Source organism: Labeo rohita, chromosome 9 (assembly GCF_022985175.1).
Source record: "Labeo rohita strain BAU-BD-2019 chromosome 9, IGBB_LRoh.1.0, whole genome shotgun sequence".
In the NCBI taxonomy this organism is placed as follows: domain Eukaryota; kingdom Metazoa; phylum Chordata; class Actinopteri; order Cypriniformes; family Cyprinidae; genus Labeo; species Labeo rohita.
Genome location: NC_066877.1, coordinates 14188576 through 14215288, shown reverse-complemented (window position 1 = coordinate 14215288; position 26713 = coordinate 14188576). Strand labels below are relative to the sequence as shown.

The 26713-nt window shown below is 35.4% G+C and overlaps 2 protein-coding genes across 4 annotated transcripts; both read right to left on the bottom strand.

Annotated features, from left to right (window-relative positions):
* Window positions 1-1097: 1097 nt before the first annotated feature.
* Window positions 1098-8488, bottom strand: si:rp71-68n21.9 (kelch-like protein 9). Of its 2 annotated transcripts, none has more exons than XM_051119219.1 (8): window positions 8036-8488; window positions 7620-7670; window positions 7004-7274; window positions 6754-6886; window positions 4911-5107; window positions 3964-4810; window positions 3760-3873; window positions 1098-2027 (listed from the first exon to the last, which is right to left on the bottom strand). In XM_051119219.1, exons 2-8 carry the CDS (start codon window positions 7622-7624, stop codon window positions 1531-1533), a joined length of 2064 nt encoding a protein of 687 aa, XP_050975176.1. In that variant the 5' UTR covers window positions 7625-7670; window positions 8036-8488; the 3' UTR covers window positions 1098-1530. The 2 variants fall into 2 exon arrangements, with proteins under 2 accessions (XP_050975176.1, XP_050975177.1); XM_051119220.1 differs by having other exon boundaries at window positions 7004-7268; window positions 8036-8483.
* Window positions 8489-8570: 82 nt separating this feature from the next.
* hao2 (hydroxyacid oxidase 2 (long chain)) lies at window positions 8571-17606 on the bottom strand. 2 transcript variants are annotated; one of them, XM_051119221.1, is made up of 8 exons: window positions 17533-17606; window positions 12706-12858; window positions 12438-12589; window positions 12041-12324; window positions 9861-10082; window positions 9617-9775; window positions 9449-9518; window positions 8571-9211 (listed from the first exon to the last, which is right to left on the bottom strand). In XM_051119221.1, exons 1-8 carry the CDS (start codon window positions 17577-17579, stop codon window positions 9156-9158), a joined length of 1143 nt encoding a protein of 380 aa, XP_050975178.1. In that variant the 5' UTR covers window positions 17580-17606; the 3' UTR covers window positions 8571-9155. The 2 variants fall into 2 exon arrangements, with proteins under 2 accessions (XP_050975178.1, XP_050975180.1); XM_051119223.1 differs by lacking the exon at window positions 17533-17606 and adding an exon at window positions 13292-13448.
* Between the last annotated feature and the right edge of the window lie 9107 nt (window positions 17607-26713).

Below are 26713 nucleotides of genomic sequence, written 5' to 3'. Positions count from 1 at the left end.
TTTTCATAACCGAATGCGCTCAAAAACATTTTCCATAATTTAAAGCTCAATAGCATTTGAGTAAAATGACTTACAGTCACAAAAACAACTATAAAATGTTCATGTAGGTGTCAAGTATGATGCACACCTTTTACATTTTTGATATTTATTAAAGTAAACTGTAAATTATATGTTAAAAATGCTATTTTTCATAACCGAATGGGCTCAAAAACAACATTTTCCATAATTTAAAGCTCAATAGCATTTGAGTAAAATGACTTACAGTCACAAAAACAACTATAAAATGTTCATGTAGGTGTCAAGTATGATGCACACCTTTTACATTTTTGATATTTATTAAAATAAACTGTAAATCATATGTTAAAAATGCTATTTTTCATAACCGAAGTAAGTCATTTTACTTAAATGCTATTGAGCTTTAAATTATGGAAAATGTTGTCTTTGAGCCCATTCGGTTATGAAAAATAGCATTTTTAACAGTGACATCGGTTCAAACCGTTTATAGTCTTGTCAGGAGACCAAGAAACCATTAGTACTGTATACTGTAATGAAACTTAGCCAAATGTACAGAGGATGCTGAATTTAATTTTTGTGTTTTATTTTTTACTGTACTGTATTGTGGTGCATACCAAGTTCATATACAATTCTTTGTTATTTGAACTTTTCTAGTGCTTTTCATCTACTGCAAGATTACTTTACAGTAGCAAAATTAAAATTATTTTTCCCAAAAGTTCAATCCTGAGTTATAAATCTGTATCCGTGATTTAATTTATGTTGTATACTGTAATACACATTCAGCTGCAAAAATAATTCCTGAATCCTAATAAGTTTTTTGTCACAATGTTTTTGATCTCATGAGTGTTCACTGGGCAGGAAAGTCATGAGTATTTAAATTGTGTGTAAGCATTTAAGAATACTTGTATTATTGTATTTCGTTCTAATATTAGGAAATTCAAAAGTAGCCTGTTATTTTAATAGAACCGCATGTCTTCTTTAGCGATACAAGCTCAGAAACATGTATATGCAGGTGAACTGCATTTATGTCCTGCATTAACAGTCTGTGTAAATGCATCTCAATGACACTTCAGACACAGACATTAATTAATATTATTTATTTGTTTATCTTGAATGAGGATCAGTACACATTTTGTTAAGAGAAATGTACATAAAAGGTACCAATCACAAATTAATTGATTAAAAAAAACATTTTTGCAAAGTATATTAAAATAATTGAAGCAAATTACACATAGAACACAATAATTTAGAAATGCAATATTAAGCACTGTGGCCATCATATGTGGCATCAGACAAAAAACAACAGCATTTAAGCAAGGTCATACACATTTAACCAATTAGTGCTGCACTAACAGCTTTTTACAAGCAAATTATTTTCCCTCACCCCAGCTCAGACATTACTAAAGTGGCACATACAGTAATCAAACTATTCAGCCTGTTTCTGCAATACACATCACTAGCAATGTGAAGCTAATTTCACATTTTAAAGGCCAATAGGAATATTAAAACATTTGTTCAGCTTTTGGATGTTAAAAGAGGACACTCTTGTATTTCAGCCTCATCTGTTGAATTTTTTGGGCAATGAACTGTCATAGTGCAGGCCCGTATGCCTCCGAGAGGCTCCAGGACACTAAAGACCTTCTCCCACTCATCTTTCTCAGGGTCATAACACTGCACGATATCCACCATACACCTGCTGTTCCATGAGTAACCACCCACCACGAAGATGCGGTCCTTAAAGACAGCCACCCCCACATCGCTCTGACCCCTGGGCATTGGAGCCACCACTGTCCACTGGTCAGTTGCAGGGCTGTAGAACTCACAGCTTAGCACATCATCATAGTCATTTGTCCCACGGAAGTGGTTTCCACCCATGACATAGAGGCGGTCGCCCACGGTGCACATGCAGTGAAGACCACGAAGCTCCATCATGTCTGCTCGCCTGCTCCACACGTCTCTATCGGGTTCATAACACAGCAGCTCTTTCTGGAAAGCATCTCTTGTGATACCACCTGTGGTATAAGGTGTGAATGCAACCTTTTAGAACAAGCTTATTTATTCTTGCAGAAACAAACACAGCGAAAAGAATGTGGTTATGCAGCCACCATAATTTATTTCTTTTTTAGATTTTGAGATTCATCTTTTCACACTGAGGACAACTGAGGGACTCATATGCAACTATTACAGAAGGTTCAAACGCTCACTGGTGCATCAGAAGGAAACAATGCATTAAGAGCTGGGGGTGAAAACTTTTGGAATTTAAAGATCAAGGTAATTTTAACTTATTTTTCTTCTGAGAAACATGTAAGTATCTTCTGTAGCTTCTGAAGGGCAGTACTAAATGAAAAAAATAGTATATTTAGGCAAAAGTTTTTCCCCTAAATATAATAAAGTTTTTCAAAAGTTTTTCAAAAGTTTTCACCCCCCGGCTCTTAATGCATTGTGTTTCCTTGTGAAGCATCAGTGAGCATTTGAACCTTCTATAACAGTTGCATATGAGTCCCTCAGTCAGTACTGAATAAAAAAATAGCATGCATTTTGTAAGATCCTTCTTATGTTGGTAAAATACTTAACATTTTGCAGATTCTGCAAGGTGAATGTAAACTTTTGACCTCAACTGTAAATATGTTAATATATTTGTAGTATACTTAGCATAAAATAAATGTATTTCAAATACATTTTAGTATTTTTCTTTTCACTAGGGGAAGTATAGGACCTTTAGCTTATACTGAAGACATCAGTTACACAGAACTTAACCAGTTACAAAAGAATTCTGAAAAAGTCCTACCACCATTTCCACCACATGATATTTTGAGTGTAATAGTATTCTGTGGTGGAAACGACAGTGGTGATTATATTTGTAACTATTTTGGAGCTAAAATGGTGTCATTTTATAGTATGCATTTAATGTAAAAAAAAATAATGAAATGTAGAATTTAATTAGGCGTAGTATATTTTTATTTATAATAAAACAATATATTATTTTATAATATATTGCAATATATTTATAATAAAATGAATAAAATATTATTATATTTTCACACTCTTAGCTTCAGTTGAAAAAATACAGAACGACGAAAAAAGAAAACATTTTACTCATATAATTTCCAGCTTGATGTTTTTCACACGTCTCCTATTTCTCAAGCATGATCGTCACTGACACATTTGTATCTTTGATAAAAAAGTGCACTACATTTTGAAAAACCTGGTGTGGTGGAAATGACCCCAAAGTCCCCAAAGTGCCTCTATGTTGTTATTTTTATCTTCCTGTTACTCCAAATTATTTTTTTTGTCTTCAAATTTCCTTCTTTTCAATTATGTTTATTAAATACTTTGTGATTCTTTAAGCACGGACATTCTCATGGTTTCACACCAAGCTTGTCGTGCCCTTTTTAGACTGTGGTCTAACCTCAGATGAGTGACCCAGATCAGCTTGAAGCAGCTCTGTTTCCTGGTTATCTGTTTCATGTTACTTTAGATTCTAGTTATGGGAACTTTGCCATTTGGTGAAGACCTCCAAAAAGTGTTTTCTTCATCTTTTTTTTTTTTTTTTTTAAGTAATAAAAGAATTCTTGTGCAGTGCATTCATTAGACTCATGCTGAGGACTGTGGTGGATTAAGGCCACATGCTTTGTGAGCCACAATTAATTAGTATACAAAATCTCCTCTCGTTATGTAGGTCAGATGTTACCGCATTCATGCATTTGATATAGATGTTATTTTCATATCAGGGTGGATACTCACCTGACACAAACATCAGACCTCCATGTACTGTGCCAGCGTGTCCATAGTGAGGTTCATTCATCGGTGCAACAAAAGTCCACTCATTCTTGTTCAAGTTGTAGCACTCCACCGAATCTAAACAATAGAGAATTTTCTGTTTTTCCACAGTATTTTAAAACAGGACAGAACATTTTATACAGAGTAATTGGTAAAACATGTTCTTACCAATCTCCCCTGTGGCATTTCTCCCTCCAACAGCATACAGCTTCCCCTTAAGAGCGCTTAGATGGAAGAACGTCCTCTTCTCATTCAGAGAGGCCACCTGCAACCAGCGGTCAAAGCGAGGATCGTACCTGTACGCACTGTCCACAGCGGTCTTACCCTTGGTGTCATAAGTGCTCTGACCTCCTACGATGTAAAGGAAGCCCCCTAGAAGAGCCACTCCATGCTGGTAACGTGGCACTTCCATAGGTTGGAGGGACCTCCAGGTGCCTCCGTCTTCTTCATCATACAGTTTGAGCTCTTTGCTGACCACCAGTTGCTGTCTCATCACACCACCCAGAACCACAAGGTGAGTGCAATCGGATCGAATCCGGGTCCGTTCCGTCTGTAGTGCCGGCTGGAGGAAAGGAAGCATCTGATAGTTGCTGGCCTCCAGGAGGAGGTTAACACAAGCCGTGTCTGATCGCATGAACGTCTCCCCTTCCTTTTTTCCATTGCTTGCTGCTCCTTCTTCAGTCTGGTCCTCCTGAGAGATCTGGAGAAGTTCAGCAGGAGTCATCAGAGGGAAGCGGATGTGCCGCATCAGAGAGTACACAGCAGAACGTCGCTCAGCGGGTTTATGGGACAGCCAGGAGCGAGCGATGCGGTACAGCTCCATTTCGGAGAAACCCTTCAGAGAGTCGCTGGAGAGGGCATACGTTATGCTCGCCTCGGACAACTGCAGGAGACGGCCGCTCTGCATCAGTTCGGAGAAGTTCTCACAGACAAATGTGTGGACGTGTTTTTGGACATCTTCTAGAAGAAGATCCCTGGCAATGCGCTCAACTTCTACGCAGTTTTCTATGGTGATCTGCCATGTAGAAAATGTGGCTTGTTTAAAAACTCACGTCATGCACACATGAATAATTCATGTAAAATAAGAATAAACACTACATCTTAAGAGTTTATACCTCACTGCTTAGTAGCTGGTTGCAGAAGCTGAGAACGGGAAGCACCTGGAGGAAGCTCGCCGCCTCTAGCGTGTCCTGAAGGGTGCCGAGACCCAGGCTCAAGCGAGATGTGTAGATGAACTCGATGATGTTCTTCAGGCCGACTGTGCTTACGCCATGGAGCTTAATCTCCTTCAGCTCCTGCTCTCTCATGCCACCTGTCACACCAAAAAGCAGAAGGAAATGATAAAAAAATTAGGTCAGTGAAAAGTAAATTTCTGCAAAAGAAATTTTCATTGGTAACCTAATTAAAAACTAAAATGCAGAACAAATATATAGATACCTTTGAACTAAATATTACAAATATTAACATTTTGGCCCATATATTTTTTACTTTCATCCATCCATCACGTTTTAAACTGTTTTAAACATTTAGGCTATTAAACTTTGTCTACAAACATTACTACATCTAGTTTAAAATAAAACACTAAACACTGAAATCAAACGTTTTAAATGCCACAAGTGTTTTGAGCGTCATAAGAATGTACAATAAGAAAAAACGTATATTAATTTTGAAATTTAAATTACATTTAAATTTTATTACATTATTGTTTCTAAAAAGTATATTTTAATGAGCATGAAATGTAAAAACGAGGCGACACAGTATGCACAATTAAATATCCAATATTGACCGTTCCCAATAAATAAAAATAAAACAAAATGTGGCCAATAATATATCTTTATGATATATATACAGGTCAAAAGTTTACATAGACCTTATTAATACATAGAAAATATTAATTATTTTACCAAAATAACATGGATCATACAAAATGCATGTTATATTTTATTTAGTACTGACATGAATACAATATTTCACATAAAAGACGTTTACATATAGCCACAAGAGAAAATCATAGTTGAATTTATAAAAATGGCCCTGTTCAATACATTTGATTTTTAATACTGTGTTGTTACCTGAATGATCCACAGCTGTGTTTTTTTGTTTAGTGATACTTGTTCATGACTCCCTTGTTTGTCCTAAACAGTTAAACTGCCCGCTCTTCTTTAGAAAAGTCCTTCAGGTCCTACAAATTCTTTGGTTTTTCAGCATTTTTGTGTATTTAAACCCTTTCCAACAATGACTGTATGATTTTGAGATCCATCTTTTCACACTGAGGACAACTGAGGGACTCATATGCAACTATTACAGAAGGTACAAATGCTCGCTGATGCTCCAGAAGGAAACACAATGCATTAAGAGAACTTCTGAAGTTCTTTGGAATTTGAAGATCAGGGTAAATTTAACTTATTTTGTCTTGTAAGTACCTTCTGTAGCTTCTGTGGGGCAGTACAAGTATGATATTTAGGCAAAAAAAAAAAAGAGTACACATCTTCACTCTGTTCAAAAGTTTTCACCCCCTGGCTCTTAATGTTTCCCTCTGAAGCATTAGTGAGTGTTTGAACCTTCCGTAATAGTTGCATATGAGTCCCTCACTTGTCCTCATTGTGAAAAGATGGATCTCAAGATCATACAATCAAAAAAACAGCTGTGGATCATTCAGGTAACAACACAGTATTAAGAATCAAGTTAATGTAAATTTTTGAACAGGTTCATTTTTATAAATTCAACTATTATTTTCTCTTGTGGACTATATGTAAGCATCTTTTATGTGAAATATCTTATTCAGGTCAGTACTAAATAAACAATAACATGCATTTTGTACGATCCCTCTTATTTTGGTAAAATAATTGATATTTTGCAGATTCTGCAAGGTGCATGTAAACTTTTAACTTGACTGTAGATATATTTTACATCCCTGAAGATATGGATAAATACCAAGACATCAATAGTGTGACTCACCTGTGAACATGGCCTTGAAGTAGTCACTGGCCGAAGCCATGATGACCCGGTGGACTGGGAAAGTTTCACTGCTGTCACCAGGCACCAGAGTCACATCGCAAAGAGTCTCATCACCACGAAAACAATCCAACCCCTGGGACATGGCAAAATTTGCCATAAATATATACTATTTGCAGTGAAATCACCATTTTAGCTTTGTAAATATGCTGTATTTCTTTGTTTTAGGCAGTTTGCTTTCACTTTATCCTACCTTGAGCATGGCAGTACCATGTTCTGTGCTGTTGAACACTTGTATTTGTGGCTTTGGCGGGGCAGCGGGCTTTTGAGCAACTGGAGGTTTTGGGGGGATCACAGCTGGTTTTGGTGCAGGTTCTGGAAGTTTTGGAGCAGTCTCAGCTGGTTTTGGAGGAACCACTGTTGGAGGCTTGTCTGTTTGAGGAGGTGCTCGTGGCGGCTCTCTCTGCGTTCTGCTTCCTATTCGGGAAAGTCTATGATGCAGTTTTCTTTCCTCCCCACTGTTGCTTAAATAAAGACATATTTCTTCAACTTCAACAGTTATATCATCTTAAAAATATATATATTTTCCACCTTTCCTCAAATTTATAATGTTTCATAAGAGATAAATGATAACTGTATCATAGATCACACATCTTAGTTGTCAACTAAGCCTCAACACGACAGCACGTTTCGAATAAACTTAAGCTCAGATTAGTGTTTTTGCAATAAAACAATTAAGATCTGAGAATGAATAAATAAAAATGATTACAAAAGTACAAATTTCTGTTTATTATATAACATGACTTTCCAAGCTGTCCTTTGAAGAAAGGCCTATGATGCAATAACTTTACAAGACTGTCAGAACTTACCCCATGTTTTTTTGTGTCCGCTTCTTTGCAAAGTTGCTCTCTACAGGATTTCTGATAGAAAATTGAGAACAAATAGTTGCAGGAACAGTATTTGGAACAAAGTGAAAAAGCTTCACCAACAACAAGATCTGAAAGGGGAAGTTAGCGCTGCCATCTATGTGCAACGACACAAAGATGCCGATTAGACTCGGCCTCATTTATAAATGTGTGTAGAAAGAGGGAGTCTTTCTTTAGTTAATTTTACAAAAATAACTGGCAGAAAAACTTAAGCTAAGTACTGAACTTAATGAATATTTTTCTACTAACTAACAGTACTACATTACCAATCCTCTTCAAAGCACTGACCCACAAATGTAAAGTTTATGAGTGGGATAAAATTAAGGAAAGATGGTCTACTTAAAATAAAAGGAGCTTACCGAGACGTGGTGCTTTCTTTGGGGGTTTCAGAAGTGTCTTCTCATTTTAGCACAAAGCATCACGCTGTGATCACATTCAGTTGACACAAATGGGTATGAGAATGTAGAGTCTGTTTACCACAACCTCACTGACTTCCTGTGTCACTTCTCTCTCTCTTTCTCGAACACACGCACACACACTGTAAGGGTGTTGTGTCAAAACGTTCTGTCTTCCTCCTTTTGACATGTTACTTATAATAGGCTTTGTTTCAAGTCTTTGCGCTTCCCTCGGCTGCATTTGCACTCAGATGTTGTTTGATACTCGTGAGGTGAACCCATAACCGGTGTGAAAAGAGGAAGCCTGAGAGCAGATTTGCATTTTTTATGCGCTGCATTAGCAGTTTACTGATTGTTTACTGCATTGTCTGTAAAACAAACAATCTTTAAAGAAAGAGTGAAATAACCAGCGTGCACTTAAATATGAGATAAGTGCATACATTTGTACCACGTCCTTATTTTTTCATTCAAAAAGTAAGAAGTCAACAGAAAAAATATATTAATTTAACACAGGCCATCATTTATTACTTAAGAGAACCTTGTATTGTTTAGTTTTGCCACACTGGACATTTTAATATTCAATATCCTTGCTTTTCTCCAAAATCTGAAACTTTTCTCATTGCACGTTATTTAATTTACATAAGACATCTTCAAAACGGTTTCTCCATACAGTGGAGCATGCAAAGCACGAAATAGCTCATTTACCAGAATATTATCTTCTGCAGAGCTGCTTTATGTTATTCTAACAACTGACTCCTGATTGAACAATTTTGCCTTTGTTTTTCTCTTTACTAGCTGCTTTGCAACCAAAAAGCGGTATATTTGACAATTACTATGTGGAGATTCATTAGGTACTAAAATAACTGAAATGTATGCAGTGCTGTGCATAATGTTTACTGAAATACAAATACTATATTAAAACCATCCGTACACTGTGAACATTCGTAAATATGCCATTCTTGCTAAATGTGACTTGAAGCAACAGTAGTTTCTTGAATACATTTAGTTTTAATAGTGGATGAAGTGGATCTTTGCAGTCCTCGGCTGTCAGTAAAGTAGAAATGACTAAAGTCTCCTTTGCTGTTTAAAGTCTAGAGAACTGAATGAGGTTCCTGTTGATTTCAGCAACATTTCGGCAACCTAGTAGAACAAGAAGCGATTTGAAATAAAGAGAATTGTCAGACATCAAAACGTGACCTATTTTTTGTTGTGCGACACATTGCACACTCTAAAAATGCTGGGTTAAAAGTGTTTAACCCAACCTTCTGGGTAATAACAACCCAACAACCCAATCGCTGGGTTTGTCCCTGTTTTACCCAGCGGTGGGTTGTATTTAACCCAACATTTTTTAGAGCGCATCTTACACAGCAGACTGACCTGACAGCGCCATGGATAAACGAAACTCGTCGTGTAGAATCTGTAAGATCTCTCTCACTCCTTCCTCCCCCTGATCAAAAATACTGTATATGAACATCTTATCTATTTAGAACAGGCTTAAACAGATAAACCATTAGAAACCATAAAAACACTGCTTTCCACAGTTACCTTGTAAGCGAGGCCCCAGATTGCTGGTCTGCCAATAAACACACATTTGGCTCCCAAGGCCACAGCCTTCAGCACATCATTGCCTGTGCGGATCCCTCCGTCCATGTAGACCTCGACCCGGCCCTGCACTACGTCCACTATCTCAGGCAGGCAATCTATCTGTGTGACATGGAAGGTCAAGTTGTAACTGTCTGAATGGTGGGAATCACGTGTAAACTACTGAGACAATGGTAGATTGGCTTACCGTTGCAGGCCCTCCATCTAGTTGCCGGCCACCATGATTAGACACAATTATCCCCTGGACGCCATGCTCTACAGCCAGCTCGGCATCCTCTTTAGTGAGGATGCCCTTGATGATTATAGGCAGCTGTGATAGAGACTGGAGCCAGCACACATCCTTCCAGCTGATCGACGGGTCCAGCGTATTAGCTGGGATCCCGTATTCCTCCTGGGAGCCTGCCTGCTCCTGTAGAGAGAGCAAAGAGGGATACTGCAGAAGATACTGTATGCTTAAACTTGTTAAAGGATTCCAGAATTCATGATATTTTACTCACCCCCATGTCATCCAAGATGTTAATGTCTGTCTTTCTTCAGTCAAAAATTCCAGGATTTTTTCTTTATATAGTGGACTTCAATGGTGGCCAATGGATTAAAGGTCCAAATTCAGCTTCAAAGGGCTCTACATGATCCCAGCCGAGGAGTAAGGGCCTTATCTAGCAAAACGATTGGTCATTTTCTAAAATCTAATTTTTATACTTTTTAACCACAAATGCTCAATCTCACGCATTATGTATCATGAGTCATGCATGTGTGGCGTAGGCCAATGTATCAACTATGTATGTTCAATGTATGTTTACAAAGTGAATGTGCAAAGAAAGTCATCCGCCCTTTACAAAAAAGGTAAAACAATGATGTCGGAAGCTGTTTGAAGCTGCCCTGAAACTGCAATTTGGACCTTCAACCCGTTGGCCACCATTAAAGTCCACTGTATGGAGAAAAATACTGGAATGTTTTCCTTAAAACCCTTAATTTCTTTTCAACTGAAGAAAGAAAGACATGAACTTCTTAAATTACATGGGGGTGAGTAAATTATCAGGTAATTTGAATTCAGTAGAATATAAAATATATAAATATTATAATAAATACATATGATGATAATTTCTGAATTAAACATACGTAATAAATATTTTCCGTCAATGCACTAAAAGAGAAGTTCACTTCCCTCTTCTCATCCAAGATGTTTGTGTCTTTTTTTCTTCAGTCGTAAAGAAATTATTTTTCTGTAGGAAAACATTCCAGAATTTGTCTCCATATAGTAGACTTCTATGGTGCCCACAAGTTTAAAGTTCCAAAATACAATTTCAATGAAGCTACAAAGGGCTCTAAACTATCCCAGCTGAGGAAAAAGGGTCTTATCTAGTGAAACGATCGGATATTTTCTAAAAAATAAAAATACCTTAACTGTATAGGCCCGGTTTACACAGATGCATGCGCATCGCAGAGCTAGACAAGACGAACATTTGTGGTTAAAAAGTATATAAATTATACATTTTTTTGGAAAATAATGGATCGCTTCACTAGATAAGACCTTTCTTCGTCAGCTGGGATCATTTAGACCCCTTTGAAGCTGCACTGAAACTGTATTTTGGAAGTTCTAACTTGGGGACACCATAGAAGTCCACTATATAGAGAGAAATTCTGAAATGTTTTCCTCAAATAACATAATTTCTTGATGACTGAAGAAAGAAAGACACAAACATTTTGGATGACAAGGGGCTGAGTTTTCTTTTCAGATTCACCCCAAAAACCCTTGCTTTACTATATTACAAATTTAAAAAGGCCAAAAATATATACACTGCCCTCCAAAAGTTTGGAAACGCCCCTGGCAAAGTGTGGTTTTGGACGATATCAGCAGAAATCCTTATCATTTTTTGGTGCAAATACATTAAAGTAACTTGACATATATATCACTGAAGACCAGCAATAATAATTTTCATTTTGATTACATAATAATGGCAATATATACATGTCAACGTAAGACATGCCCCTTTGCTAGCTGTGATGCCTGGTTACTGGTTTAAACTTGGCCCAGGTTTTTAAAAGATTTTTGGGTCAGCACACCTTAATAGCTTCAACAACTGATTGCCAGTTAGGTTTAGAATACAATGAATTTAGGCCCAGATTATGCAGAGCTGTAATAGCTGCTTATGGTGGATATTTTGATGAATCGAAAATGTACGTTTTTTTAATGTATAAACTGTTTATGTAATAAAATTTGTTTTTCGTAGTTTGTGTTGTCCCTTATCAGTGCAAAATTATCACAGATTAAAAACGATTCATGCCAATATTGTCCAAAACCCCACTTTTCTAGGGCGTTTCCAAACTTTTGGACGGCAGTATATATAATAATAATAACTGCCTTACCTGGAACATCCCCTCAAAGTTCTTGACCTTCAGGTGAGGTGGGAGCTTAAACTGGTTGCGTATGTCATTGCGACGTTTGCCAGTGTAGGGCACGTCTACTGTAAGCACCAGTGCTTTGTAGCCAAGTGCCTCCACCCTGCGTACAATCTGCTCAGAGAGTTTACGGTCCCGGTACAAGTATAGCTGGAACCAACGATACCCACTGGGAGCTGCTGCGGCAATCTCCTCTACTGAACATGTGGAGTATGTGCTGGCTATGTAACAGGTGTTGAGTGCCTCAGTAGCTGGGAAATGAAATAAAAATTGTGAGATAAGATGCATAAATGTACAACTAATAGCTTCAAACAAGCTTTCATGTAAGAAATAATCAAACCAAGTCACTTCATCACACTCTCACCTCTAGCAGTGGCCAGTTCTCCCTCATGCCACGCAAGGCAGTGGAAAGCCGTGGGAGCAATTCCCACAGGGAAGCTTATCTCCATTCCCAGCACAGAAGTCCGAGTGTCGTTGAGCGACACATCACGTAAGATCCGTGGCCTCAAGCGGATACTTAAAGAGATTACATTATTGTATGAGCTTAGTTTAGTTAGAGATTACTCATAAGCATGGACCATAAAATTACAGAGTAACAGAAATTTAGAGTAATACAAATTTAACAGTAGTACCGTTTATAGGCCTGCAAGTTGTCATCTCTGGTGCAACAGTCATCAGCTCCAGCTTCATAATAGTCCCACGTAGCCTTTGAGAGATGCTGCCTGGCATATTCCTCAAAATCAGTCAAACAGACCATAGACATTTCTACACAGACGCCTTCCTCACTAGAAAAAAAATAAAAAATATATATATATATATCATCACCTCATCACTGACACTGGCAGTTCGCATTATTGCACCAATATATAAATATAAGTATTATCATCAACATTAGATTAACATTTAGATTACTTACTTAATGTCAATAAATATAAAATACAAATAAATCAATATATAAATATTCTCTTAATATTTCTCAAGGCTTTTTCACAGTAAATGTGTAAAAATACATTTAAAAACCGCATTCAAAACTTTTGAACATTTTCACACAATATTCAGATTAGTGTTCAAAACCATTAAACAAATGACATGCATTCAAACAAAATCAGAATATCAAGGTTTACACAGCTGATTTTCCAAATTTAAGGTGAATAATACAATTAAATAGTATCATATGTAACAACTCTACTTTGAAATCAAACAAGAGGCCCGTTTTACCTTTTCTGACGGTTTAGACAAATTTAGGTCACAGCACAGTGGACTGCTTCAGTGCTAACTTTGGCAGTCAAAACACTGATTAACATGAAAACTTGAACCAAGAGAATGGAAACAAAAGTGGGTTGGGATTAACTTTTGAACTCTAGCTATTGGCCAGTAGTAAGATTTTACAAGACACTTTAATTTCCTACTGAGACTATATGATCACATAGAGAGAACTGAACTGAAATGTACTTTCACACTAATATTGATTAGAAAAATCTATTTGTCAATAAACTTTTAAATAAAATTTCATGCACTACCACTGAAAGTTAATAATTAAAGCAGAACACCAGATCTGTTCTTCAGAAACCCCTGACCTATGGACTTAATCCAGTACTGTTTTTAATGGACTGAAGTGACCCAAAGTTAACTATGTAGCAACCATATGCTTTTCAAAACACAAATATTAGAATGGATTGCTCAGCCGTCTGATCAACAGCATTTTAACTGAAATCTGTGGCTATATTGGACTGATATGAAACAGTCTGTGTGTGATGTAGTTTTGCTCTGGTGTAAATAAACATAAAACAGCAAAAGAGAGCTTTGACCTAGCATGCTGAGGCCTTGTACTGACCCCTGATGTTTATTGTGTTTCCAGTGACTGGAAATGTGCTGATTGGCCATACTGACCACAGAAAAAACTCAGGCGCACGTGCACAAGTATGTAGCCTGCCTCACAGTTCTCTACGTGTGATGCAACCACCTGCTCTGTCTAAATAACTAGTGAGATAGCAATAGCACAGTCTACGTAGAACAAGAACCTGCTGTTCAAATAAAATTCTGACAGATGGCCAAAGCTAAAAAACGGAGTGTTCACTTGAATTGACCTAGTTTGACAATACTGCAGAATGGATGTAGTCATATTTGTACCATGTTTCATTATTCCTTCAGGTATGTAAGGCAACATACAAGTTAGAAAAAAGTGTAATCACACTTTATTAAGGAAGAAGGCCCTAGAGCCTTTCAAGTGGGATAGCTAGAAATGATCTGTTTTCAGTGTGTCATTCAGTTTTTGAGGGTGTAGTAAATATACATATGCTACTGTTGAAAAGTATGGGGTCAGTAAGGTATTTTTTTGAAAAAATGTATCATGGTTTTCTCATGGATTTCAAAATGTAATTATATTTTGGAAATATAATAAGAATAAATTGCATTTAATATGCAGTTCAGTTTTTTAAAGAAGACTTTTATGCTCATCAAACTTTTATTAATTTGATTAAAAATACAGAAAAAACAGTAGGGGGAGAGTAGGGACAAAAGCACCATTTTTCAGAAAAACATAATTTAAAAAGATAAAGTTGTAGACAGAGATATATTTTTGCTGTGGCCTATAACTCAGAAGTGTGGTCTATTTATACCAGGTGGTATTGTGTAAAAAAAAAAAAATTCAGTTTGACTATAAGTTGCACGTTGTTACTTTCGACCCTGATGGTTGGGACGAAAGTAAAACACAGGTGGGTCAAAAGTAACACAACAATACAAGCTAGATTTTTTGTGTTACTCTTGTTTTTATTAAATATACATGATTATGACCTTGTTAATATGTAAGCGCAAACATATTTTGTCCTTAATCTTTGCAAAAAAATTATAACATTTTCCTTTTAAATTTAAGTTAAGAGTGAGAGTGTACAAACTTGAATTGTTTAAATTATTTATTTATTCAACTTATTTTTACAAAACATTTTGTTTAACAGAATGAACAATATGAAAAGTTAAATTAGCATAATATAAATTCTCAACATAATTTAACAGTAGGCCTATTCATGTTTAAATCCAGTTGTTTGTATAAATTCAAAATATGCATAAAAACATCTGGAAACACTGCAAATTCATAGGTGGAGGTGGAAAAGCTAAGGCATGGCTAAAACCTAAATATGGCTAAGGTAAATGCAATGTAGCAACAGCCCTGAGACTGATACTCCTGACAGACAGGCTTACGTCCAGAAACGCCCCCTCATGAACATGTAGCTGTAGTCTTTCTGACCCTCACTCTTGGCATATTCCTTTGGTATAGCACAACATAAACATTTTTAATAAACATTTTAATAAATGATGCAAGACACAGAAAGTCACCAAATTAGCATGCTGTGGGACAAAAGAAACACTTGTTGTCACTGTAGGGGGACAAAAGTAGCAAGTGTTACTTTCGTCCCATCAGGAACTCCTGACATTTAAATCCGATTTACTTCTATACTAAAAAACTCTGAAAAGGCAAACTTTAGGATGTATTACAGCACTAAATAACATGTAGATTGAACATTACTGTGACACATGAAATGAGAAACACAACACAACTAAGTTGAAAAAAATGAAAATTGTATTCAAAAACTGCTTTCCGGACCTAACTGCCGACAAAACCACGTGATATTTCTCTGCTATGTCAAGGGTTGCGTGCTGAATGTGCTGTCATAGCTTGGAAAGCAAATATAGTCTTGGCTCTGAGAAAATAGCTTTGTTACTTTCGTCCCCGCTCTCCCCTGTTATAATGAAATATTATTGCAATTGAAAAAAAAAAGTTTTCTATTTTAATACACTTTAAAATATAATTTATTTCTGTGATGCAAAGCTAAATTTTTATCAGCTATTACTCCAGATTTCAGTGTCACACGATCCTTCAGAAATCATTTTAACATGCTAATTTATTATCAGTGTTGGAAACAGTTGAGCTGCTTAAATTTTTGTTTGACATTTTTTGGAATCGGTGATACTTTTTTCAGTATCCTTTGATGAATAAAAAGTAAAAAAAAAAAAACAAAAAAAAAAAAAACAGCATTTATTCAAAATAGAAATCTCTTCTAACAATATAAGTCTTAACTATCATTTCTTATCAGTTTAACACATCCTTGCTTAATAAAAGTATTCAATTCTCCCAAACAAAGAAAGAAAGAATTTCTGACGCCAAACTTTGAATGGTAGTGTATATTGTTACAAAAGATTTCTATTTTAAATAAATGTGTTTTTTTTTTAACATTTTATTAATCAAAGAATCCTGAAAAAATAAAAAATAAGCAGCACAACAGTTTTCCTACATTGATAATAAATCAGCATTTTTAATTAGAAAATCTAAATTGTAATAATGTTTCACAATATTACAGTTTTTTTCTGTATTTTTAATGAGTAGAAAAGGCTTCTTTAAAAATTGATCCTTACTGCACCTACAGCAGTATGTATATATATATATATATATATATATATATAGGAAAAAAACAATATTCTAATTGTCAGAGTATTATTGTTTTACTGAATTTCTGATCAACTAAATACCTTGGTGAGCATAAAAGACCTTTTTTTTTTTTTTTTTTTTTTTTTAGCATTTTTAAACTTTTTTAAAAAACAGCCGTGTAATAATGTCTCATATTTTACATATAAAAATTTATGCAAACAAGATCTAAACTAATAAGAACTATATACATTTTTCACCACTCTGCTAAAAAATGCAGTGCTCAGCCATATTAATAACATTAAAAATTAACAAATTCTGCCCATTTTGCCCTTTGACGCTCAATCTGTAAACTGCCAAGTTATACATTTATAAATGTACCTGTTTTTCATAGTGAACTTAATGCCACACCAATCAGTGTTTTATTTCACATCACAAACATACATCGAAGACAGTAGAGTCTGAACTCCTGCTGTTCCTTTATTTGCTCAAATTACAAACAATCATCCCAAACTCACCCCAAAAGTTCACATGCATACATAATAGGTAAACGGACAGTTAATTATCTTACAACAGTCAATATATTAAGTAATGAACAAACAACATATTCAAACAAACATCAGATGCTGTTTGAATCTGTTTGTCTGCATCAACTCTCAATGAGCCAGGACAAATAACAGTCACTTCAAAAATCTGTCAGCAGAATTAAATCATGACACAATACATTAAAACCTCCACATAACCAAGAGAGATTGTAATTAGAAACAACTTTGTTGTTGTATGATTAACAGTATCAACTATACAGCAGGTCTCACTGGCTCTGATTCAATCTAACATGGCGCTGGAGTCACACATCTCATAGTTTTCTCACACATGGCCTGTTTTGCTCTCATTTCTTATCAAACCATCTCCCTTTAGTTGGTTTGCCCCACATAAAGCTTTTGGTTTTGGCATCAGCATCCTGATTAGGTATTTCCGGCAGATGTGTGCTCAATAATATCACTCATGTTGTTGAGTTAGCAAACCGCTAGTCACTTACCCACTAGAGGCCAATATGTTCATATTTTTGACACTCCAGTTCTGCATATGTATGACGTTCACCGTCTAGAAAGAAGCATGGAATAACATTAGATTACTTCTTTCTTTTGTCTGCCTGTTTTTCTTTTATGATCCTTCATCTTTTTTCTATATGTTGTCATCTGTAAGACAACACAGCCCTCCAGAACAAATGAACACTAGATGGCGATAGTAAGCAAATAAAGACTTTTTTTGAAAGATTGAGACACATACAACCCTGGTTATCAACAAACGTGTTAAACAAGCTTCAACCAAATGACTGAACGTATGGTCACATCTTAATAACTGTTTTAATGATAAACAACATTGTCATCTCACAAAAGGATTGTCCAAAAAAGTTTACATGAGTTAAATGAAACGTATTAGTGTTGCAGTGAAAGTTGTGGCTTTCAGTCAGGTGACATCTGTCATCACACACCTTTTAGCTGATGTCACTCATGTTTCAAAGCATGTTTATGAGTGTCAGTCACAAAAGAGTGGCTGTTTTTGAGCTCTCACACTTTTTTTTTTTAAATCAACATGTTTCTCACTGGAGGAATCCACATCTAATATATATATATATATATATAAGCTTGTTTTATATAATTGTAAAAGAAACCAAATGTCTGGATTATTTTTGTACCCCAGTTAATTACTTTTTCCTAAGAAGTGATTTGTGTTCCTTTTTAATGAGTAAATGTGCAGTTGGTATGTCTTACCTTGTCTCTAAATTTCTTGATTTGCTCTTGAGATCTGTACTGAGATCCCTGCCACATGTGTTCAGATAGGACTGTACAACAGAGGCTCAACCCCCTGCCTTCGGCTGCTTCCCATTTACACACATACACAGAGTTACTCACTGATTCACACACAGTCACTAAGCCCACTAAGCCCTACAGTCAGCATTAGCCCAGGCCACGCATTGTGCAAGAATGAAAAACGGGCCAGAAGCAACTTTTTGTTTCAATTGTATGCTTGGGTCACTAGCATGACATCAGTGTGCCTGTGTTTGTTCTTTTAAATCTAATGTTCAGATTAATTCTGTGTATGTACACTAAGAATATTAAAAACTTCTTATGTTTAACATTTTTAAGCTAGTTCAGAAAAATAAATATTTTGGTCAATGCATTATTTCAGTTATTGTGAGTGCAGTTTTACAATGATTGAATGTCACATCACCCGAATAGGTGACTTTATATAAAAAAAAATGATAATTGATAAATATTTGTTTTTAAAGTGTTTTAAATGATTTCATGCTAAACATCAGTAATGTTTAACTGTTCACTTTAGAGACCACTGTTATGAAAGACCACTGAAAAAAACATGATAATTAATTAATCAAAAAATATTGTAATATTAAGAAATATTATTACAATAAATGACATATCATAAAAATCTGACTTTTTCCATGTTTAAGTGCCATAATCAGGTCGCCAGTGCATCTACCAACCCAGAATACGTGAAAAAGGACAACCCAGTAACTTTGTTTTGGTAAGGTTTTTTCTGTAAGCATGTGAAACAACGAGGACATCATATTTCGGTCCCCTGTGATGTGATAAAATTATAATATTACCACCCATCTGCATGTTTCCACCCATGGCGTCGCCATTTTGGTTTTGCAAGCAACAATAATGTACCAGTTCTAACACCACAACAAAAGTTTGCACAAACCATGCAAACTGTTCTGTCGTTGGCTGCACAGATGAGCATAAAACACTATTTAGAGTACCAGCCTCAGAGGAGACAAAAGAGCAGTGGATTTATTGATTAATTTACTGTGTATTACGCTGCTGCCACACAGATCTAATATAAACATTCCATTTCTTTCACAGTTGTTTACTCACATGTCATGTGACAGCCGCTTTCTCTGTGCGTGCTTCGGATGTATGCTCAGAAAAACGTATATCAGTTGTTTTAACTAATATGGTTTAAAAACACATGATTTCAATGCGGTAGACATGATAATCAAAACCAAGCAGATTTTTAGCAGAATATCTGACTTAGGAGCGTAAAGGCACAGCTCTATTCTGGAAAAGGGGGGAGGGGAGCAGCAGCTCATTTGCATTTAAAGAGACATGCATTAAAACAGCGTGTCTGCTTCCACTCAAAATGGGCATTTTCAAAATGATATAATAAATGATCTGTGGGGTATTTTGAGCTGAGACTTCAAGGAGAAGTCCACTTCCAAAACAAAGATTCACATATAATGTACTCACCCCCTTGTCATCCAAGCTGTTCATGTCTTTCTTTCTTCAGTCGTAAAGAAATTATGTTTTTTGAGGAAACATTTCAGCATTTTTCTGGTATGGTACGGTGCCCCGATTTTGAACTTCCAAAATGCAGTTTAAATGTGGCTTCAAACGATCCCAAATACAGTTGTAAATGATCCCAGCCGAGAAAGAATGGTCTGATCTAGCATAACGATTGGTTATTTTCATAAAAATAATACAATTTATATACTTTTTAATGTCAAACGCTCATCTTGTCTTACTCTGCCTGGACGTTTTTTTCCGGTTCATGACAGAGTATGTCGAAAAACTCCCTGTTCTCCCTCAACTTCAAAATCGTCCTATATCGACTGAAGAAAGAAAGACATGAACATTTTGGATGACAAGGGGGTGAGTACATCATATGTGAATATTTGTTTTGGAAGTGGATGCATTCTGGGGACACCTGTGACTTATATTACATATTGTAAAAAGGGACATAATAGGTCTCCTTTAAATGAATTTTTGTCTATTGTAATTATAGCCTATTGTAATTATTCAACATCATTACTCCTTCAGTGTCACATGATCCTTCAGAAATCATTCTGATATGCTGATGTGGAGCTGCTTCATATTTTTTCATGGAAACTGTGATGCATTTTTTTATGATTCTTTGATGCACTGAAAGTCCAAAACAGCATTTATGAATTTAAAATCTTTTGTAGCATTATAAATGCCTTTACTGTCACTTCTAATCAATTAAATGCTCTCTTGCTAAATAAAAGTATTAATTTCTCTCAGTTTTTTAATACAACATCTTACCAAGAAAGTTTAGTGTTTTTATAGAGGGGGTCCCTGTGGCTGTCGAGGTGGAAAGCCCACATGCTAGAGGAAAGTATCAGTGTCTGAACTCACCACGAACGAAACAAAACTCCACTTAACGCCATTCACGCCACGCTTGTGCTAAAGTTAAATCAGATTCTCCCTCTATTTCATTACCTCTTCACTCCACTTACTAGATTTAAATCGAATTACTATATTCACACACACAGTTATTCTGCGAGTGTGTGTTTTTATTTTGGGCTGCAGTTAGAGTTTTTAAAGGCGTCCTTTGAGCAACAGAGAGGTGTTGACGGACCTGCTTTTACTGAGGTGTTAATTGTGTAAATCCACAGATGGCTCTGATGTTGATCATATCTTTCCATCTCTCTTTCTTCTCGGTTTCTCTACCCTCCTCAAACACACAACTTCTCAGTTATCTCAGTTCAACCGCTCTCCCTTTCTTCCTCTCTCCCTCTTAAATTTGAAGTGAGGTCTGGGTGGAAAACCTTTTTCACATGCTGCTGCTGCTGCTGCTGTCTGTGCCCTCTGGCTATAACACCGTTAGCCCACAACATATGTGTTAGATTGAGCAGAGAGTTCTCCAGCCCTGGCCACAATCTTTTGTCTTTACCTCAGTGTTCACTTTCTCAATCTCTCTTTCCATCTCTTTCTAGATCTAGCGGTGGAGTTGAGTTTGAAGCTAATGTTTTTTTTCTTTTCTGTCCTTTCGTTCCACATCTTTGTGAACCAAAACAGCGCCTACTGCTCGTCACAATACGGCCTCAAGATCAAAAACACCACCCTCTGTCTGTCAAACACAGTTTGAGTTCATCACACATGGATCTTCACCACACATTATTGAATGTATGACTGTGTTTATGCATGTATGAGAGAGAGAGGTCAAACGGTCAGATGCTTTTGTTACACTGCCAGAAAAACAAACCTGTAGAAAAATGGATAATGTCAAAAAATATGACCGGTATCTTTTCAGTTTCAGTTTACACACATTTCTTTCAGCCCTACAACATACTGTACAAATGTTTGTACATTTAATGGTAAAAGCTACGGTACAAACCTGTTAATTGGTTAATGGTAAATTTCCTTGTAACAGGAAATTTAATGTAATTTTACAGTAAAATATTGTTAAATTTACAGTTTTTAGAGGTGAAATGAAACAAATAATCTTGTAATTTAAAGTGAAAAATGTAAATAGACTTTTCCAATATTCCCTGTGTGACACTTTTCATTTAAATAATTGTTTCTTCTTAGTTTTTTGTTATTAGTTATGTACATTAGGAATTTATGCTACATCTAATGTTGGTAAATTAAGGTTTATTGCATTATTTTAGTGTCGTGTGTTTTACCATATTTGTGTCTTCTGTTTGTATGACACTGTGCATCTTTTACAGTATATATGTGACCCTGGACAGCAAAACCAGTCTTAAGTAGCACAGGTATATTTGTAGCAATAGACAACAATACACTGTATGGGTCAAACTGATATTTTTTTGTAAAAAAATCATTAGGATATTAAAAAAAGATATTTTGTAAATTTCCTACCACAAATATATCAAAACTTTGATATTTGATATTTTTGATTAGTAATATGCATTGCTGAGAACTTCATGTGGACAACTTTAAAAGTGATTTTCTCAATATTTAGATTTTTTTTGCACCTTCAGAATTCAGATTTCAAATAGTTGTGTCTCAGACAAATATTGTCCTATCCTAACAAACCATACATCAATGGAAAGCTTTTAGATGATGTATAAACTGACCCTTATGACCGGTTTTGTGGTCCATGGTCATATATGAATATATACTTGTATAAACACTTTCTCTTTCTCACCTGTGTATTTATGTTAAAGAGTTTTTATGATTAAAAAAAAAAACTATTTTATTATTTCACTGATTTTTATATAATTTTTGCAATGCAAAATTCAAAATATGGCTAAAACAGCTGTACAATGGATCTTTTGCAGTTTTTTAGAGTGTATATTTCAATCTCTGAATTAGGCATTTACTGTAGCAACAGAATCATTTTACTGTATGAGGCTGATTTGACTGGAATAAACTCACTTCATAATACAGTCTTCATGTGCTAACTGTGGCGTCTGGGATTTCTTGCATCTGTCACTTCACTGTCTGAGAATTCATAGGATGTGGGACCAAACTTGCTAATAAACCCCCTCTTAATTTGTCAATGTCATCTTTTGTCACCCTAATGTCGTTATTTCTCTGAATCTTTCTTTCTGTTTCTTTGTAGACTGGAGACGGCTCATAAATCTGTAGTTGAGATTGATTGATGGATATATAATTGTCTAGTGTTTTTGCATGTGAGAGGAGACAGAAACGTGGGGGAAAGTGCGCACTCAGCACAGTTTACATTGATGATTCACTCCAACACACTGCTTCTTCCAACTTATTTTGAAGATAAATGGATTATAGTCGTGAAAATCAATGGAAAAATACCACCAAAACGGATACTTTGATGGTTTAAAATGTGAGGATCCTGCGTGTGGTTTTACATGTGGTGAATTTCATTATATCCCACAGACTAGTTACATTTTATGTATTAACTGTCTGAACAGTGAGTGTTGTTGTAGAATTAAACTATTCATTAATAATTGAATAAGCAACTAATAAAGAATTTGATTAATAGATTTTTAGTCATATATTAATTGCTTTTACTTAAATGTGTCATCAAATAGATTAATTCCATATCAATAGTCCAAAAATTCCACATCATTATATAGTATTAAATAATACTATAACTAACAGTGTAAATTAATTTAATTACCACAATGGGTTGAAGCCATGTATTTCAACTCCCAGCCGTCTGTTTTAATGAATCAAAAAATAAAATAATTACTCTATTCATTCATTCATTGTTTTGACCCATGTAATTTTATATTCTAATAATAAGCCTATTAATTCTTCGTTATCTCAACATTATCTTTGCATTAATTGCCTGAAATAATGCATATTAGTGCAAAGTGTTACCTATGATTGTTTAAAACTTTATTCAGCACATTTACATTTTTAATTATAGGTCTCAGCTGTTTAGAAAATGGGTAACACTTGACAATAAGGTGTCATTTGTTAACATTAGTTAATGTATTAACTAACATGAATGAACAACGAACTACATTTATTTACACAATTAATCTTTGTTAATGTTAGTTAATAAAAATACAGTCCTTCATTGTTTGTTCACGTTAGTTCACAGTGCATTAACTAATGTTAAAAAACAACTTGTGCTTTTAATAATGCGTTAGTAAATGCTGAAATTAAAGTGCTCCTATTATGCCATTTTAAAGATTGCTAATATTGTTTTATGAGTCTCCTAAAACAGGTTTACATTTATGCAAGGTCAAAAAACACTTTAGTTTTCTCCAAAAATAGATTTAATTTGATCTCATTTCTGAATGATACGTAAACGACTCGTGTGAAGCTGTTCGAAGAATCAGTCTCTCTAAACCGCTCTTTTCCGTGAGCCCTCACTGCTGTGAGGCGGCTTTAAGCTGCTTTCACACTGAACGCGGAAAAGCAAACTAATTTGAACTTTGAGTGCGGCCTGTACGCTTTACGCGCCAGTGGCGCGCTCCGCTGCGCATGTGCTTTGGTCGACACAGAAACAAGCCATCCTCACACGGCACAAGGAATTGAAATGAATGGGTTTCATAGCGCAGCACTTTTCGCATTAGGTGTGAAAGCCGCTTTGTGCACCATCCTTTATCATTACTCCAACTAATGAGACAGACAGACAGTCAAGCTGCATCAATCACAAATTGTCAGACTACAGTGGGTCCACAGCTGAACTACAGAACTACACAAGCGTGATTTAGCCGGTTAGCAAGACATGTGCAGGGTTGTTACACAACATAACATACACAACTATGTATTTTGAACGTTCACTAGAAAATACAATCTTTGTAGATTCATCTTTTGGAAGTTTTTACTCAAATTTACTCTCACAGCGTAGGATACAGTGTCTTCTCGAGATGAGATAAACCACATGGAAATTTTACTGTGTTTGTGGGCGCAAGTTGTCCGCGACGTAGAACGTGGGCTGACATTATGCAAATGTGTTACTTTGTGATGTATAGCCGAAACAGAACAAGATTTGAATTCCTGACAACTTGTTCAGGCGATTGTGACCCAGCTCTTTTTTTTGATAGACAATAACTTTATTTATCGTGCACTGTCGGCTTCACAACTTTGTAGATAGTTTATGTTCACATACAGCTACATGACACTGCATGAAAGTTTATATTTGAAAAGGCATAATAGGAGCACTTTAATATTAATTAAGATTAATAAATGCTGTAGAAGTATTGTTCATTCTTACTCTGTAAAAAATGACTGTGAATTTAATGGTAAAAGACTGTAAAAATGCTACAGTAAAAACCCATTAAATGGTTAACGGTAAATTCCCCTACTATATATGGTGAAAAACTGTATTGGACATTGCATGTAATTTTGCGGTAGTATACTGTTTTTGGAAGTGAAAAAGAATGTACAATTTACAGTGAATAACCATAAATTGACAATCACAGAATTCCTTGTGTTACATTTCAAATCTGATGTTTCTTCTTATTTTTTTTTTTACATCTAATGTTAAATTAAATTAATGTTTATTGTATTATTTTAGTTTAACATGTGTTACCATGATGGTGTTTAGTGTTTGTGTGAATGACACTGTGCACCTTCTATACATGTTATTATTTAAAAGCTGCTTGTGATGAGTTTTGGTGCATCATGTGACTTTCTTATCACCACCTGCATTTGGTGGTTATCAGTGTATTATAAAGGTACAAAACAGATTTCAGTACTTCAATAGGTTGGTGTATTAACATTATATCAGTTAATGAAAATACGGTATTTAACTGTAAATCTGAGTTAAAACCGTAAAACATAAAATGTTCCTACCATATTTTTCACAATAAAATTCCGACACCCACAGCTGCCATTTTATTTTACAGTGTAGTTCATGTTAACTAATGTAGTTAACTAATGTTAACTAATGAAACTTATTGTAAAGTGTTACCAGAAAATGTTTTATTGATGAGTATTGATGTTAATTGTGGTGGTTCAGCACTCTGGATAGCTCAGAACATGGGCTTTTAATCTTTTTAATCTTTTAATCTTTAATTTAATTTTATAATTTTATATTTAATTTTTATTTTAATCTGGATTCCTTGTACTGCTTTACCAACCAATATAGCTTTGCTTGTTTCAGTTTTACTACTACCATTTAATTTCATTAATATTTGCTTGCCTTCTTATTGCATTTGAAAATTTGTATTTCAATATTAAGTTTTTCTTGCATAGAAAACTTCAGTTTTTTATGATCAGTAAAATGATCAGTCAATTTTGTATTAACTTTAAACTGCTGTCTACAGGTTCTCAGTACTTTTTGCATCTGAACTCCTAAATTGGCTGTTTAATTGCACTTTTATGAAGTCATATAAACACCACCCAGCATTTTAGCAAACTGTGTCTAAAGTCAGCTCATATGAGAACACAATCTGTTCATAAAGAACGCCCCGAATCTCACCCATAACCTTGGATCAATTTCATATAAATGTTTCTCCTTATTGTTACGGCCCAGTTAATTATCATCCATCCAAGAAGCGAAATGAGTTCAAGCACCTTGATTACGTAAAACTAGGTGAAATCAAGAATGTTTGTTTGATCAGATATGCTCATTTTCCCTGCTAAAACTCAAACACACAGAAGAAACGGAGAATGGAAAAATTGAGTGCTCTCATTTAGATTCAGCTGCTATGCTGATTAATCTAAAAAAGGATCCTTTGGGTCATTTAAAGTAGTGTTGGGTTCCAGTACAGTTGGAGTAGTAAAAATGAAAATGAGGTCAGACTGACTTCTCCTCTTCTGTCCTGTGAAGGACCTCAGTCTCAGTGTCCACATTTAATCAACTGTGTGTGTGCTCAGCTACAATTATGCAGTTATGCAAATTACCATATAGTATGTCCAGCTGGAAGCATCAAGTATGCCTTTTTTCCATGTCCACCTCATGTCCGCCTTAAAATGGATTTCTTTCTTTCATATCTTTGACTAGTTACTTCATACACCGTTAAATAAATAAGAGATAATGTACAGTCAGTCGGT